The sequence below is a fragment of the Eptatretus burgeri genome, chromosome 11 (assembly GCF_056783735.1).
Source record: "Eptatretus burgeri isolate ZD-2024b chromosome 11, Ebu_testis_v1, whole genome shotgun sequence".
Lineage (NCBI taxonomy): Eukaryota > Metazoa > Chordata > Myxini > Myxiniformes > Myxinidae > Eptatretus > Eptatretus burgeri.
Genome location: NC_140971.1, coordinates 3,731,109 through 3,749,975, shown reverse-complemented (window position 1 = coordinate 3,749,975; position 18,867 = coordinate 3,731,109). Strand labels below are relative to the sequence as shown.

Below are 18,867 nucleotides of genomic sequence, written 5' to 3'. Positions count from 1 at the left end.
TAAATAAATAAATAAATAAACATTAATTGTGACGTCATTAGTGACGTCATAGCACCGTATCTTGTCATTGGTCGACAGATAAATGGCCGTAACTTGGGAACCGCTCATCCGATTGATATCAAACCTCGAAAAGGCACATCCGCGGGGCCCCGGCAATATTCCTGGAAAGTTTCAATCAGATCGGACTGTCAATCGTGAAAAAATAAATAAATAAACATTAATTGTGACATTCGTGACGTCATAGCACCGTGTCTTGTCATTGGTCGACAGATAAATGGCCGTAACTTGGGAACCGCTCGTCCGATTGATATCAAACCCCGAAAAGGCACATCAGCGGGTCCCCAGCAATATTCCTGGCAAGTTTCAATCAGATCGGACCATCAATCGTGCAAAAAAAAAATAAAAAAAAAACACATTAATTGTGACGTCATTCGTGATGTCATAGCACCATGTCTTGTCATTGGTCGACAGATAAATGGCCGTAACTTGGGAACCGCTCGTCCGATTGATATCAAACCTCGAAAAGGCACATCCGCGGGGCCCCGGCAATATTCCTGGAAAGTTTTAATCCGATCGGACCGGCGGTCGTCGAGAAACTGCGGTCACATACAGACACACAGACAGACAGACAGACAGACATACAGACAGACAGACATACAGACAGACAGACATACAGACAGACAGACATACAGACAGACAGACATACAGACAGACATACAGACACACACAGAAATTGCTGGAATTATAGATAGATAAGAATGATTTTAAATAATAATTTGAGAAGTAATTAATATATTTTTGTTAGTTTATACATTTAATAGTTTACTCTGTACTGTTAGTTTACTCTGTTTTCTTGTTTGTTTGTTTGTTTGTTTGTCCGGGCAATATCTTAGCCAACCTTTGAACTCGGAAGCTGAAATTTGGGGACAAAAGTGAAGATGTGCTTTGGCAAAAAATAAAAATTTTTGATTAATCAATTAATTAGTTAATTAAATTATCATCGATTTATTTTATTTCTCATTCTGGTAATATCTCAGGCATATTTTGAGCAAGGAAGCTGATATTCGGACATGACAGTGACCGGGTGATTTGGCTATAAAGAGTATTTTTTTGATTTGTTAAATTAATGAATTATTCATTTTTTGATCATTTACTTAATTTTCAATTTTTTTTACAGATTCGGATGAAACGGTGGTCGTTTACGTCTGCTCTTTGGCAATTGATTGAGAAATTAATTATTTTATGATTTTTATTATGCAATTAATTAATCAATCGATTATTGTACACCACTCCCTCCCAATTCCGACTCCAGGTGGTGTAAGGTGGCATCGCAAAGCGCCGAAGGCGCCCCAGCGATATCGTGTGCTGGAGGATTTGTTATTTATTTATTTGGCATGGGGGTGGTGTACTTTGAATATACCGTGACTTGTTAGGATCTTCTATTTAGATAGGCATTAAAAAGTTTTTTTTAAGGGCGGGGGGCGGCAAGGTTGTTAGCACTATGGCCTGTGCTGACTCTCGATGGCCCTGACAGCCATCAGTGTGAAGTTCTCTAATTACCGTTTTCGTGACTGTTGTGGAGGTTCGGGGCCCAGAAAGTCTGAAGACCGCGTATCAACCTCGCACCTCAACCATTCTTCACTCTAATCACACATCCTTAACACAAAGTGCAATATTGCATGAAATAGACAGTTTATTAGAAACAAAACATCATGCAACACACCTCGAAGGACTAGGCCATCAGGGGCAAACTCGAGTATCGATCACAAAACAAGACAAATAATGCGCTTGGGAAGAGAAATGCAGATTTCGATGCGATTGTCTCTCGCTTGCTTTAGCTCATCTGGATCACATGGTCAGACTTCACTCACCAATTAAGAGTCCCACTCCTTGTAAATACCATCCATAGCCCTCATATCGTGTCAACCTCACCCCTTTCCCACTTCTCCTCAGTCCGAAACCACTCTACAGCCCCAACCGTCCTCAGGATGGCTCGTATTTGAAGACCACGCTGTACAGCTGGCCACCGAGACGCTGTGCAAGCCAGGCATTCTTGAGGACAGCCACCTTGAGGATGTCGCAAAGAAAAGTCGCACGTAGGTTTGTATGCACGGCTCGGCCCATACCCTCGATCAACAACAGGTCCACTTTCCGGTTTTCAACCTCAGTAACAAGAGCTTCATCCAAACGGCTGAAAGGAGAGGTAGGCAGGGATAACGATGACAAAAGGAAAAGTGCAATCTCTTACGTGAGCTCAAGAACAAAACGAGAGTGAAGTCGATGGCGCTCCAACACAATCCCATGCCACCCACCAAAAGCAAAGTTGAAAGATGGCAAAAAGTTCCAACGGGAATAATCCAATATCAAATTTTAAGTTAAAAAAAAAAAATTCCATTTTGACCCCCCCGTGTCCCAAAGTCCCCACCAGTCCCTGTGACATGAACCGTGGGTTAAATCCAAAAAGTCGTTACATATTTCACGTGGCCCCCAATGTTGATTGCATATACAAAGTTTCATTTAATAATCGACCCGTAATTGCATTTTTGGGAAATTGACCTTCTGACCCCTCCCCAAGAGGTGGGACAAAATGATACTGCTCTTGCACCTTCGTGTAATGTGGTCATAACGACAAACTTTGGTGAATTCCTGCACAACCGTTTAAGGAGGAGATAGCATGACAGATGGCCAGACAGACAGACGGATGGAGCCGATTTCAATATCCCCTCAACCCCCCCCCCGTTTTTTTTTCTCAAAAAGCGAGCAAAGCACAGGACCTGCTCACCTTCCCATGATTATTACACACATCAACAAAGATTTTGAGAAGGCCAAATTGAAAGGTCTTGACCTCTGAACCAATAAGGCAAATATAAATAACCAGCAACACAGATCCATCACTGCTCATACCGTGGAAAGGACCTTGAGGTACAACTCATGTCCTGAAATCCACAGAAAAGTTTAATTTGAGGTTTCAATGTGTCAGCCATTTGTGGCGAGTTGGAAATCCAGCACGCAGTGCAACAATAACAACACGTACCCTTAACACACTCACCTGAGGTCCAGGCAAGGCGAACTAGATCCCGATTGGACCACAACGAGCTGGTCATTACTGAGGGCTGAGCTGGAGGAAGAGGGTGAGGGTGGAGGCTTTATAAACATGTGATAGACCGTCATTTATTTAGACAAACAAGAAAAGTGACAACCAGAGAACTTGAGGGAGAAGAAAGGAAGGGAGTGAAAGTTAGAGAGAGAGAGGAGGGAGAGAGAGGTAGAGAGAGGTGGGGAGAGAGGCGAGGAGAGAGAGAGAGAGAGAGAGAGAGAGAGAGAGAGAGAGAGAGAGAGAGAGAGAGAGAGAGAGAGAGAGGAAGGTGGAGGAGGAGAGGGGGAGAGGAGGAGAGGGGGAGAGAGGGAGGTAGTGGCAGCACACAAAGCTCAATATTCACTTTTGAAATGACGGAAGAAGAGAGGAATCAGAAATGTCGATGCCAAACATTATTTCGCGAGCAGCATATTTTGCCCTCTTTTCAGACAAATCCAACCTCCGCTGCCCGAAGTTGCATCACCATTTTGCAGTGGGCGGTATAAGTAGCTCAGAGCCAAAGCTCTGAGCCACAGCTGACTCTCACGGACTACACAGGTAACAAATCTCATCTGAGTCTGTCATTGAAAGCCTGGATCTTAGCTTTGACCCATGGAACCCGTAATCGCAGTGGCTCTGACTAATTGTTCAGCACCTGGAGGGCCCCCAAAAGGATATCTAGAGTCTCCACAACAGTGACTGCATCATCTGCAAAAATCAAGGTCAGAGAGCTTGACATTCCCAAACGATGCACCGCAGCTTGATATCTCTGAAATCCTTCACAGAATCCAGTCCATACAAGTGCTCAAAAGTGTGAGGGATAGTACATACCCCGACAAACTCTGGCATCAACTGGAAATACGTCAGAAATGGAATCACCACACCTCGCAGCATTCTCCATACCAAAGTATAGTTCAGACATCAGATTGATCAGTTTTGGTGGCACCCCACGAAGACCGAGAATCCTCTAAAGGGCATCCTGATTCACTGAATCGAACGCTTTGCAGAGATCAACAAAAGCTGCAAGCAACCCCTGCTGAAACTCTCGTCTGTGTTCGATGAGGACCCGAAGAGCAAAGTCAAGGTCAATCAGCGATTTCTTTTGTGTAAAGCCTGACTGCTCTGGGCACGAATCCTCAAGCAGTTGGTGACGAACCCGATCAAGAATTATCCAAGCAATGTCTTCCCTTGCACTGAGAGCAGCGTCACCCCACGGTAGTTGCTGCAGTCCTCGCGATCACCCTTCCCTTTCCAGAGAGGGACAACAAGGCTCCTCTTCCAGTCAGTTGGGATGATTCCTGTGTTCCAGAGAGAGTGCAATGACACGAGTGCAGCATTTCCACCAGCCTGGAGAAGTTCATCATGGATGCCACAAATCCCAGGAGCTTTAACCCCATTTCAACCGGTTCACCGCAGCCTGTGTTTCTACAAACAAAGGTGGACCACAGTTGTTTGGAGGGTTAGCAATAGGGATAGTAACACCCCTGATATCTAACTTTATAACTGGTGGCTCAACCTGGTACAGCCGCTCAAAGTAACCAACCCAGCAGGCCTTCACTTCTGACTCCGAGAGCAAGAGCTCACCACCCTCCACTCGAACTGCAGTACACCGAGGGACGGGCTTGAATGAACGCAATGCACGAATTCCCCTGTAAGCAGGACGAGAATCACTTGACCACAGGTGATGCTCTACCCCCTCACAGATTCTTCACACATAGGCCTCCTTGTCCACCCTCAGCAAACGTGCAGTTTTATGCGTTAACTCCCTGAACAGCTCAGTTCTGCCACTAAGCCTGACCCTGCCACCTCTGGTCAATGCTAACTAGTGTCACTTGGGAGATAAAGGTTCCAAGCCATCCAGCAGCAACATCAAGGATGGTAGTCTTGAATGCTCTTCACAACTCTTCCCCAACTCCCCACCCCCAAAATCCCCACTCAGCCTGTTCGCAAACACCTCAGCTACCCTCTCATCCTTCAGCTTGTCAACATCCAGCCTCGGCTCGGATGGTACCATTCTCCCAGATTTAAGCTGCACTTCAGAGTTGCTACAACAAGCCAGTGGTCAGTATTGAGGAACTGAGCACTCCGATAGACCCTGCAGTTCTGGATCATCCTCCAGTGACCATCAACGAGCACATGGTCAATCTCCTTTACCACACCGCCAGCATTGAAACACCAAGTCCAGCGATGAGCCTGTGGGCGCTGAAACCATGAACCTGCCAACTGAAGTCCATGACTTCTTGCAAAGTCAAGGAACTTCGTGCTCTTCAGGTTCACAGTTCCAGACCCATGGGGACCAACACATGTCTCATATATATATATATATATATATATATATATATATATATATATATATATATATATATATATATATATATATATATATATACACACATATACACATATACACATATACACATATACACATATACACATATACACATATACACATATACACATATACACATATACACATATACACATATACACACACACACACACACACACACACACACACACACACACACACACACACACACACACACACACACACACACACACACACACACACACACACACACACACACACACACACACACACACACACAGTGGTGAATTGCATATTCAACTGGGATTCAATGACGAATTTGTCCAGTGGGCATCATTTTCTAGGGGTGCTGCTGTGCCGCTGACGCAATGCCCCCTGTAGGGCATTAATTTGTAATTTGCTCAGAACTGGAGATAACTCATCTACTTTTCGTGAAAGACATCGAGGGATCTTTAATGTCCACCAACTAATGCTGGTCGACGGGAGACCCTAACACCAAACCAAGGGATGGATAACTCTGATGTTGTACTTGCTCTTCCTGCGGACCAACGCGACCGTTTATATTGGGGTAGAGAATCAAATTCAAACTCGACAGTTCGGACGTTTCAAGACGAAATTCTGCATTGGAGTCGTCAGAAGGAACCCGAACGAGTAAATAACAAAGATCGAGTCACCAGGAGGAACCTGGATAGGATTCGGGTTTCAGCTGCTACTCCACAACCATCAAAACCACAACCATGCAGGCGTCGCCAAGTGAGCCTTACAGAAAAAATTCTGCAATAATTCACTTCTCCTTCGACAAACAGATAAGGAAAGAGAGAAATAAAGAGTAAAAGAGGTAAAAGAAAAATATGGGAACACGAACACCCTGGGTGCTCACCTGGTAGTGGCTGTATAAGATAACCAGGGAACCACTGGAAGGCATGGATGACGCACAAAATATGAATTGGAGAAGAAAGTAAACACCTTCGGATTTTTTTTTTCAATGTCAAGTTTCATCGGAATTGTATCCAATTTCTGAGAACAAAGCAAATACCTATTTTGGGGGGCTCAACTCCTCCGTAAAACCCCCGAGACCCTGTTTATTTTTTAAATTTTAATTTTTTATGTCGTGAACAAACTTTGGTAGATCACGGGTGATGAAGGTTGTGGTCAAGTTTCATCGGAATTGTGTCCAATTTCTGAGAATAAAGCAAATACCTATTTTTGGGGGCAACCACCCCCCTGTAGACCCCCTAAGACTCCAATTCAAGGCAAGAATTAGAATGCATAAAGAGAAATGTAAATAATTACAAAGAAGTGTGAAAGAAACAAAGGACAAAGATGTCAGGAAGAACCCAGTTGGATAGATTTCAGCAGTTACTCCCCAGTCTCAAACTCAGCAACATGTATAAGCTACCAGAGGACCGTTTAAAGTTAATTTAAGAAAAATATATAAAATCGAGGCTCATGAAGAGTGAGGAGATGGAGGATAGATGGTAACATACTGACATTGTGGCAAGGGATGGACGCAAGCAAGGGGATAACCAAACAGTTAAGGAAGAGAGAGGAGGCAAGGAAACACCGCAACTTCCAAGTAAGAGGAATGGGTTAGGAGGAGTTATTGGGGTAGAAAAGATCATGGGTCGGGGTGGGGGATAGCATGAGATGGTGGTGCACCATCTGTTTGAAGCCATGGATGGAAGAATGTGGTTGAACAAGCAAGGGTTCCACAAACGGGAGAAAACTGTCATGGTGAGCCTGGGTATTGGGAGTTTAACCAGGTTGGGGTTAGTGGAAGAACTTGTACATCCTCGTGGAGCTGAGGAGGGTTGGGATTGATGGTGGTATTGGAATTAAAACTAGAATGAAGTGCAAGGAGAGGTGGATCATGAAAGAAGTGACAATTGAGGGTGGGGGCAGGGTAGATGGGATTGGTTTTTGAGGGTGAGGCCTGTGGTCTTCACCCTTTTTCATCACACTGGGTGAGGAAAACATGTCGATAAAGACCTGTGGAGACGTCCTATTCCTGGGACAATCATGAGAAACAGAGGCTTGTCAAAAGGTAAACAGATATGAGAAATTCAATTCCATATGTGGGTGTATCTCAGGGCGTTGGGGAAAAAAAGAGCTCACCAGATCCTGGGGTCCATCTCCGCAACTCGAGCCGTAAGGATACTCAATTCTCCGCTCGTCACATCGTTCAGTGCAGGGCCCGAGTTAGCTGCCAGGATGACCTGTGTGTGCAGAGTCATTACGACAGCACATCCCGATGAACAAAGATTTTGCTTCACAAGTTAAGTTAATCCACTTTACTTTCGGTCATGACACACACGAGGAAACAAACTTATCCGATGGATAAAGGAAACGGAACATGTACAATGAAATAAATAAACAAAACCTTTTACTGCCACCACCGTTTATGCTTCTGATTTAACTCCACATGGTTACTTTCATCGTTGGCAGTGAGAGTGCCAACAAGTCGAGGATAATCGCCACACCTGTACGGTAAGCATTTTCCCACGTATGTGTACCACCGAGAAACATACCTCTGTCCCATGAGAAAGCAGCTCCCTCACAAATGGCAGAACCCCCAGCACGATATCAGCACCACTGTTGTCTACAAAGATGAGAGCACAGTGGTGTGGCGACCCCTGCAGTCAGATACAGTTCGGGGAGCAAAAGGACGGCGAGCGCCACACGCACCACCCAGTTGAATCACACCATCCGCTCGGGTACAATTCCGTGGTAACTGGCATACAATTTGTGCGTCTATGGACATCGTGAAGCCACCTGTCAATAATGAAACTATTCAGATTTGAAAGGAAAAATGGGAGCGACCATGTATTTCTCAACTGATCATGGTAACCGTCATGGTTCATGGCGGTGCGACATTCACTCTCAAACAGAGAGAAGTCATCAGACGATGCCAAAGCCATCACCGTGCAAAGCCACAGTTAGACGCGTTACTCTGCTACACGTTTGGATGTATGAATAACAGTCTTCACTGCGTGGAAAAAAAAGAGTTCATGTACCCGAGATTGTTGACTTCGTGCCGTGCAAGAATAAAATGAACACTTCCAATTTGCAATGAAACTCTATTTTAACAATCTGTGACACAAACACGATCCAATAGATTACATGGATTAGTATCTGGTAACATGTCCTTCGGTGTCATACGGTGCTTGAACCGACGCGTCCTGTATGACATCCCGATCCAACGTTCGATGGCATTTGTCAGGACTCTGAGGGGCCCGGGTAAGAATCCACGACCCACTCCATCCCGCCGGGGAGAGGTGGTTCATGAAGTTTGAATGCGACACAATCTTCCTGCAGTAAATGTGTTACATTGTACAAAATGCCTTGGTGAGAGGGTTCCTTGGATACCAGCGTGGAATTTTGGACAATGGAACATGGGTGAGTCAATGTCATTACAGGTTCAAGCGGTGCATGAAACTGAATGACCTGCTACCAGATACTAATCTATCAAATACAAACGATTGTGTTTGCATCACAGATCGTTAAGAGAGGATCTTTACAGTTAAAGGTATTCATTTGATTCTCGAAGGGCAATTCAGAAGTCTTCTCATCCCAAACCAATCCTCAACTCTTTGAACCAAATCAAATATCGCAAAATAAATTACCAGCACATCATTACACATCATCATATTTACCAATTAACAACACATCATTACAGACAAACATATTGTCACGTCCGAGTACCCGTTAATACAGAGTTCCTCAGTGCTGGGACATTTCATCCTGAGAGATGGTCCAAACGGTCTTTTATGGCACTGCATTCAATAATTACTCTAATTTACTTCACCGTTCCCCGAGCTTGCCCAATTGAGCCAAAATAGACGACACACACCCACAATGGAAGCGAATAGCTCGAACATGTTCTCTTAACCTTAAAAAGGATTTATTTGAAAAGCAAAGCACAGGGAAGAGGGTCGACAAGAGGCTATAAACAAACGGAACGAACTAAGCGAGTCAAAAGACACAAAGAGGAGAATGGCAACACACAAACTTGTATACAAAGAAATAAAACGCAAAACCTAACCCATGAGACACGACAGATCACACTCGTACAACAAGACAATTATGCAGGCAGGACTTCCCTTTTCTCTACGATGAGCAGGGTGGATGCAGGACTCAAAGCAGCCCGCTTTAGAAACCAGGAGCAAGACGAGAGCCAGTGATGAAATTGATCCAAAGATGAAGTGAAACTGCAATGAGCAGCAGCAGCGATGACTACCGCCCAAGATTCAGAAAGCCAAACAAAGCACGATGAAAATCAGTCACGAGGAATGCCAGCAACAAGTAGCTCCTCGACCAGGTCGAGTGGCCCCCTTTGACCGAAGCCTCCTGGTCTGCATTTCCTCTGCCTCAAAGTGCTTTTTTGCACACTCTGTACACGTGGAGCTCTCCTGTCTGAGGTCTTTATTCCCATCTCGAAAGGCACGGTGGCACCTTCGCCTCTCAAAAGGAAGGGTGATACCAGCTTGGGTGTATCCCAAAACTTCTGCAGAGCGAACTGCAATAATCTCAACTTCAAAAGCTCCTCCATGGACCACTTGCTCGGCCTCCTTCCACACAAACCTCTCTTGGTTCTCTTCTGGTGGACAGAGTTCTTTTCTTCCTCCTGAGTTGGAGTCATCCTCTGGGGTGCCGCCCATGGGGGCCACCCCAATAAAAATAAATGCACATCGACACTTCCAGCTCCACAGCACACACTGCGTCACAATGGCTAGCACACACTGGCCAGAGAGCGTAATCGGCCTAGTCGCACACCTGTGACACGTGTGCCTCTGCGATGGGAAATCCTCACCTCGCCCTACCTACAAACAAAAGCTTTTTTTTTTTTTACACATACATAATAATTAATCTATCTAAACAGTCTATAAATTACATACGCTGCCTCCTCAGCATCAGGTGTAACAAACGACTTACTCCGACAGATCCTTGTTAGATGGCAATATAACCTACAAGGAACACACTGACCATACTACAATTACCACAGTCTAGCTATGGATCCCTCCACATCCACCCCTTCTACGTAACAATATTTACCAATTACCAGTCAGTTCACTCCATTAGGAGTGGAGGCACAAACAATCCGTTAATAGTAATTTCCACTCACCTGGAGACGCTTAAGCCACACATCGTAATCATCAACCAACCACGGACGCTCTGCCAGGAAATGAACGAACCATTAAGGGGTCTAACTGACTGGTCTCACAGAACATTTGTCATGGTCACCGTGACTCACAATGTACAACTGACTGATTAACATGATTGAACATTAAACTTACAAGAAAACAATACAAATTTGAACTGTAATGTAGGATCTTACATAATCCCTTTATATATATATATCGACTGTGGGAAAAAGGAAAATCTGGACAAAGCAAAGCCCAAACCACAAGTGTAAATTATTTAAAATGCTTGCCGATGTTAAAAACAATCAGGATTGAATAAAACGAAAGCTGGGAGAAGCTGAGCCCGGAGCACTGTCTGAGGATGCGCCACCGAGTGTTTGGAGCACCACCGCGAGCGCCCGTTTGTAAAACCTTTTGAACTCCCCTTGTAGCATCATTAATTATAAAAGATGATGGTCAAAGTGAAACAAAAACACGAGGAACAAGAAATTTGTCGTGGAAGACACAGGGTGGCCTCACCCTGGAGTTGCTGCTTGGCTTCTTCAAATCCAAACTCAGGATCAGACTCCAAAACGCTGGGGAGGGAAATTGAGAAATCATACAGTTCGCCTTTGCGATTGTGAAGCGGAACAAAGGAAAAAAAGCGTTTTTGTTGTCGAACTTCAGTGGTGATGCCATCAAAATACAGACAAAAATTGGATGAAAGGAAGACGAAAGGCCCAAAGGAGGGAAAGAAGACCAGAAATAAATAAATAAAACCATGCAAGTTCGATATAGAATCGAGTGTACAAATTACAGATGCATGATGGCATACGAGGTTACGTCAGCCATGAGAGATGATATCAGCAAATTCTGCTGACGCAAGGAGAAAGTATCACATAATTGTGGAAAGAGGAGTAAGGAAAGCGCAGGCCGTGGTAGTTCCGCACTCTGTAACTGCCTTTGCTCCCCAATCGAAAACGTTGCCAGCAAGCAGGCCACGGACGAGTCCAAGCTGCCTCTCCCTCCAGCTGAGAGAATCCAAACCTCGCACCACAGCCTGGTAGCAACGTAGAGCAGCCTCGTTCTCCTGCTGCTTCACCTGAACACAAAGCATGCCGCAGTGTCGAGTCATCTCGCTGTAATACAGCATGGCCACTTCCCTATCCCAACTACATTATATCTGCACCTCCACTTTACAAAGCTGAAAAAACATTTTGCGAGCATCAACCTTTGCACCAAAATAAATAAACAAACAAACAAACAAACCTGTGCTGGACGGAACTGTTGCAATCTCACCGACATTACGATCAATCTTAGCTTCGCCCATTTGTGGAGGGATGGGAGAGGGTATTGAAATTAGGAAGAGTGTGAGAATTTTTTAATAAAGCATCCCCAAGCGACCTACTTAAAATTCTTCCTCCAAATCGGACCTGAAGCACAGTTCGACAAATTATTCGAATGTATTTTGACGGATAATACTCTGGGACAGAGCATTGGTGCTGCCAAAGCAGTTTCTTGGCAAGGGTTACACTGGGTAGTTTCCTATTGCCTTCCCAGCGTTATTTGTTCATGCTCTATCCTTTTAAATACTGAGCGGCAAGCAAGGAAGCAGCACGTACCACTTTTTTAAAAAAAAAAAAACTCTTTGGTACAACTAGGACGGGGTTTAAACAACGTACCTCCCAGACTCAGAGCGGACACTCTCACCAATATGCGACCGAGTCTGGTTCATCTAATATAACCATAAGACTATTTTATACCTTTGATGTGGATCATGTCAAAGTTATCCACACCCGTTCATGCCTGTGTATGTGTTTATCCAAATCACCAGTGGTTTGAGATTTGCTGCAAGTGCTACGGGCTCAACTGGCGTGTCATAGCAACCCCTTCAGCATAGTTTGACAAAGTCGTCAAATTCTTCATATTTTCATGTCAAATTTCACCATCACGTTTTTATAGCGTGCTCCGGGAAGCGACATCACTTCCTCAAATGTCAGTGGCTGTTTCTGTACGAGTCAATTGGGGTGTTGTCTTCTCACGTACGGTACACTTGGTCCTCATTAACGCCGTCGTTGCCTTCTCGAAAAATGTGACTAAGCGAAATAGCGTTAAGCTACTTACATTTTCCCATAATAATTAATGGATAAACTAGAGTGAGGACCTTTTGAACATGTCTCATCAGAAAAGAACAACATTAAAAGTTGAAATACTCCACATATAGTGTACATCCTGAAATGTAATAACATTTTACAACTGGAATGGCACTCGGGAGAGCGCATACCTCCTCTGCCAGGCTGAACAGTTTAGGTTTTGTTTCCCACTGACAGGCTGGATCTGGATCTGGACCTTAACCAAAATCTAATCCACCAAAGTTTTGTCTGAATCAGTCTATAACATTTCGAAATATTGTGCTCACAGACAGCCAAACAGACAAACACACACAGGGGTGAAAACATAACCTCCGTAAACCTTCGGTGAGAGAGGTCATCTATCTATAATTCCAGAAATGTGTGTGTGTGTGTGTGTGTGTGTGTGTGTGTGTGTGTGTGTGTGTGTGTGTGTGTGTGTGTGTGTGTGTGTGTGTGTGTGTGTGTGTGTGTGTGTGTGTGTGTGTGTGTGTGTGTGTGTGTGTGTGTGTGTGTGCGCTGTTTCTCGACAACCACTGGTCCGATCTAATTGAAACTTGCCAGGTATATTGCTGGGGACCTGAGTATGTGCATTTTCAAGGTTTGATATTAATCGGACAAGTGCTTCCCAAGTTATGGCCATTTATTTACTAAACCAATGACAAGACACGTTGCTGCGTAGGCGTGGCCGATGGGGAAAGGGCGCCATTGAGTTAAGGCCCTGTCACACCTTGACGATTTAGCCAGAGTATGCCTGACGCATGCAAAATTTGGCTAAAACGCTGGCACACGTCGAATACGTTATGGGTAAGTTTTGTGTACGTTAAGAGCACGCTGGCATATGTCGTAGTACGCTGGCATATGTCTTTGTACGCCGAGGTATTAGACAAATTTTCCATGCTTGAAATTTTTCGACGTATGCCAGCGTATGACTCGCACGTTCCGCATAATGCTGGCCATAAGTTGTAGGCACGTTACGCGATCGTTGACACACGTTACTTGTAAGTTACTCATAAGTCGAAACACGTCGAGGTAATGGTTAGCGTCAGTGTTTCAGACTCCCTGGTTTTTGTTTTTTTTTTTCCTTCGGTATGACGGTGATGTTGACACTTCGATTTCTAGTGCGGTTATAATATAATATAATTAATAGGCTGCCGCTCAACGATTTAAATCATAACCGCACTAGAAATCAAAGTGTCAACATCACCGTCATACCGAAGAAAAAAAACAACAACAGGGAGTCTGGAACACTGACGCTAACCATTACCTCGACGTGTTTCGACTTATGAGTAACGTACAAGTAACGTGTGTCGACGTGTGTCAACGTGTGTAAACGATCGCGTAGCGTGCCTACAACTTATGCCAGCGTATACGGAACTGTGGTTGTTTTTGCCAGCGTATGTGTGGTTGTTTGAAAGTTTATTTCTTTTTGGTTTGCACATACGGGCACGTGAGAGCGAAGGAATGGCCTGTGTGGTTGTTTCTGGCACGCGTTTTGAAAGTTTTTTTTTTTTGCACGTACGGCCACGCATGTACGGGCACGTACTAGTAAAATTAATTTCTAAAGATAACAAATAATTTTTCATTGGTCGAGATGACGTAAAATGGCACAATATTTTGTCCAAGTACTGCTGAACTTAAGATGTGCGAACAAGGCTATTTGGGTTTTTGTGGTGAAGTACAGTGCTGGTGGACCCCTCTGTTTGCGGATTCACCATTCACGGACCCCACGTAATCACGGGTTATAAAGTGTGACCTGCCTCTACATTCACGCTTTTTTATTTATTATTATTAGTTTTTATCATTCAGGATTGGCCTCCTATATCCACCTGGGAAATTGGGAATCAGCCAACATCCCAGCATGACATAAAAACGTGCAAAAACAGATCCCTTTAACCCTGCGTTAGTACCATGGTTTTTTTTTTAAGCCGTTAGTACCCTGGGGTGTTTGAGCACCCCAACTTTTAAATTTTTTAAATGAAGCATGTAAGCAAAACTAGCATGAAGTTCAACTCATTTATTTAGTGAACATATGCAGGATTATACATATAATTATATTTCAGTTTGATTTCATAGTACATGAGTACATAAATACATCAAGACAATAATAGAAAACAAAATTTATCAAAACTCATTAGCTACAGCAGAAACATCCTCATCACTCACTTTCATCACCTGATATATTTATTTTGGCACTCAATGCAACTGACAGTCAACTTGCTGTGTTCTTTACACGCATGTTTACCACACTGGTGACACACTGTTTTCACTTTATGATCGCGTGACCTGGGACAGAATGCACATCTCTTTGCCCCCTGTGACGAGTGGGGTTGTGGGGGCATTGGGCATGTAGGGAACCTTCTTTGTGATAATTTCTGGTTTATTCTTACCTCCAGAATTTGGGTCAATTTTGTCATGATAGTGCATGCTGCTGACAAGAACATTGTTCTCCTTCTTACTCTGCGGGATGTATGAAACTAGTGTCATTTTGTCTGTGAAACCAAATATGCTGTCATAATTACATCTGTTCTTTGTCTCTAAGAATTCCTTAGGAATTTCAGGCTTATTTTTTCAGTACCTTGTTAGTACCCTGAGGTATTGTCTCTCTGCCCACTGAAAAATGACGTCTACCTCTCACAAGAGTTCCCACAGGACCATGAAAAATTTTGAGCGCACTCAACACACAGAATCGTGAAGCTACTGCGGAGAAAATGGATATTAGTGCGCACATCTATAGAAAACGGGACATTTTTAACAAATTGGGGTTTCCAAACATCCCAGGGTACTAACGCAGCGTTGACTAAAGCCAAATTAGCTTCTTGCGCTTCCAATCAGCAAGGTCATGGAATCCATCGTCGCGGTCGACATAAAATCTTTCCTTTTCTCCAAAAGCCTCATCTCAGATCATCAATTAGAATTCAGACCTGTTCACTCTACCTTGGACATGCTACTTATACTCTCCCAACAATGGATGGAGGCCCTCAATATCAGACATGAGATCAGGACCTCTCTCAAGCTTTTGATAGAGTATGGCATCCCACCTTGCTCTCCAAACTGTCTGCCTATGGAATCCAAGGCCAACTCCACTCTTGGATGCCTGACTTTCTCCACTCCCGTAGACAATGTGTGGCTCTCAACAGAACCCTTTCATCTCCTCTCCTTGTCAAGGCTGGAGTACCCCAAAGCAGCGTCAGCAGCCTCTTCCCTCTCCTCAGACGTTGACAAAAATCACAAAATGGTCAAACACAATTTTGCTTACATTTCTATTTTATCCACCCTTTGTGTTTTTCCTCACCCCTCATTGTTACTTGCATTCCTTGTTTGTCTGTCTCCGACTACTTTCTCCCTCTGCCCTGCTGTTGTTGTTGTTTCTCTTCTCCTGCTGTTCTTTGTGAGGTGTAATCACTCTTCCATGAGCCCAGACCATGTTAAAATAAACATATATATATATATATATATATATATATATATATATATATATATATATATATATATATATATATATATATATATATATATATATATATATATATATATATATTGTTGCGGTTGTGAAAACTGCATGCCTCGAGGGCAATGGCACCCAACATACAGTGATCCCCAGACAGTTATTTCATTAATATACGTGCAGTTAGACCTTTCCCTCATGTCTAATGGGTAAACGGGATGAAATGCATTGTGTGGGTCTCAAAGTTAGGTCTGATTATATCTCTTTCTTCCTTTCCACCATCAGCGAGGCCGCCGCACACGGTACATATGAATACACGGTTCGGGTCTGCGCGTGGGTTTACAACGGCATCTTACCATCGCTCTTCGCTCGCCACCGCGGCCACCAATATCTCCCGCAGACGGCAGAGATCTTCTCGCACCTCACCTCCGCCTCAATGCAGCCGCCACCAAGCAGAGGAATGCTGCAAGGCCCGGAACGCTCGGGCCGCATGGCGTACGGACGAAGCAAGCGCATTGATCAGCGCCAACCGCAGCGCGCCGGGGGTGCCTGAGCGGACATATGGGGCCAATACAGCTCTCAGCCAGTCGCCGGAGCATGGCCCGGGAGTTCGGTGAGGGGCGGTTCATGTCGTGGTGGTCGGAGCAAGACAATTCCACAGCTCAGCGATGTCTTGCCGGATGTAAAATAAGGCCGCTTCCGGCTGTGTCGCGCGGTGGCCGGGGTTCAATGGGGGCACCTGATTCGGGTGACGACACATCGCTTCGGATCGCCGCCCCCACCCTGCACAGCCGGACCTATAAAGGACGGATCGCGAAGCCATCCATCGTCGTCCTCTTTGTCTGGCCTATTGATTGGATTTTGGTGAAGATCTAAATCCAGATCTGGATAAGAGGATTATTTAATTTTTAAAGTGATTCTTCACCATTGAGAGATCGGGCCAAAAACGATAGAGTGCTGCATCGCATGATATTTCAAACATGTATTGGGCCCGATATGTTCTCGCGGATCAGGCTTTACGTGGCGGAGGTATGCGCTCTCCCAAGTACCCTTCTAATTTAACCATAACATTGTGATTTCTAATTTTAAACTGATTATCATAACAGTTATATCTAATAGACAATTCAATTGAAATAAAAGAAGTTGCAGCATCCACATAATGTTTTTCCACAACCTCCCCTCCTCCTGAAGCACAAAGATTTACATTAGTAAATAGTAATGATTAGCCAGGTTAGCATTTACGATACATGAACCATAACCATGGTATTGTACATGATACACATGGGTGTGGAAATGTATTGATCGACTCATTAGCCTCGCAGCCACACGTTCACGAACATGCAAACCTATTGTAATGGTGCACTGTATCAATGAATGTGTGCGAGTCCACATTGGTTCTCAAATCTACCGTAATCTATAAACACTTGTGAGGTTCTGCATTGTGAAAGTCTTTGTGTAGGAGTGTTGTGGACGTGTACTGGAACACATACCTTGCAGTAAGGATCAGGAAAGTGGAACTCGTTCTGGCAGTGCTCGCGTGTATCCAGCAGGCTTCGTACGGTCAACGAACCAAATGCACTGCGTGCACACGGCCACGTGTTCCTCTGATGCACACAGCAAACAGACACAGTTGCTCTCACCGAGCCAAGCTGATGGCATCGTATTTCCCGAAAGGTAATCGCCTACCGCACCTACCGCATCTCGCCAAATGCTACAACCTGCCTCCCAAGCCACGAAGCCAACACCAGTCTTACGCACGTGTAACAAACCTATTACACAGGTACGTGCATAAAGGTTATACAAACATGTGGAGATGCACGTAAGCACACGTGGTACATCAGGGTTTTGTCCTCAACCTCCCCCTCCAGGCACCAAAGCAAAAGTTACGACTTCAGATCAGAGTCAAAAACTCACTGCCCTGATGTATTCATTTTTAAAATTGGGGAGTTAGAAAAGGACACCGCCATTTTGATGGCATTCTCACAGACCGGGCCCAATCCGAAGTCGTGACCCTCCTGTGCCAGCACATATTGACGAGACAAAAGCTATTGTTAAAATACATTAATCTAAAGTGGTGGGCTAACAGGATAGCGAAGACAAAGCATACTTGCCCTCGAGGTGTCCAATCTGGGTACGACTTCTGTCCCGACTACGACCAAAAACCTGCCGCCCTCGTGCTTCAGCAGGCAGGGTGTTACATCATTGAGTTTGCCGTGCTTTGGAGGAACATCAAGTCATTTGTACAATCTGCTGGCGTTTAGACTGAAACTACGTTTGAAGAGTAGCCCATCATGCGTCAACACCCAAGCTAAAGAAAATATTCCTGACCTAGGCGCATAGACGCCGCATAAGTACAGCACAGCTGAGCCTCAGTAATGATGCAACCAGAAAGGAGAATTTGTGAGCGAATCCCACACCGAGATACATTCGCTATAATAAGTCACCCAGGTGATGCAATTATATCCAAACTCCAAATGCGAATCCAAAACGACTACAAAACCGTCCGCAACACCAATGCGTGAAGAAACCCATCATTGTCCAACGACGTGATCAAAAAAATTTCAAAACGCTTGAAGTTGAGCTGCTCATGGAAGATGATTGTTCAAGACCATACCAAGGCTGCTGTCTTAGGATCTGCAACTTCTCCCCGAACTTCTTTCTGAAGAGCTCACCGCGCCGTGCCGCGTCTGGGGACTGGGACTGGCTTGCAACTGCCCTGCGCGCAACCTGCACCAACGAGACACCATCACGTAACCTGACAACCA

At 44.5% G+C, this 18,867-nt stretch overlaps 1 protein-coding gene across 2 annotated transcripts in view; it reads right to left on the bottom strand.

The window, feature by feature from the left end:
• Positions 1-1,673: 1,673 nt before the first annotated feature.
• The window catches only part of PANK4 (pantothenate kinase 4 (inactive)), a 24,239-nt gene continuing 7,045 nt past the window's right edge, over positions 1,674-18,867 (bottom strand). The window contains exons 11-19 of one of the 2 annotated variants that reach the window (XM_085847765.1): positions 18,717-18,829; positions 17,593-17,680; positions 11,476-11,627; positions 11,066-11,121; positions 10,528-10,577; positions 7,934-8,038; positions 7,521-7,621; positions 3,050-3,118; positions 1,674-2,191 (exon numbers count right to left, since the gene is read on the bottom strand). In XM_085847765.1, the coding sequence (XP_085703891.1) occupies positions 1,984-2,191; positions 3,050-3,118; positions 7,521-7,621; positions 7,934-8,038; positions 10,528-10,577; positions 11,066-11,121; positions 11,476-11,627; positions 17,593-17,680; positions 18,717-18,829 (942 nt within the window). In that variant the 3' untranslated portion in view covers positions 1,674-1,983. Of the gene's footprint in view, positions 2,192-3,049; positions 3,119-7,520; positions 7,622-7,933; positions 8,178-10,527; positions 10,578-11,065; positions 11,122-11,475; positions 11,628-17,592; positions 17,681-18,716; positions 18,830-18,867 lie in introns of those variants that run through there. The other variant, XM_085847766.1, reaches the window with a different exon arrangement.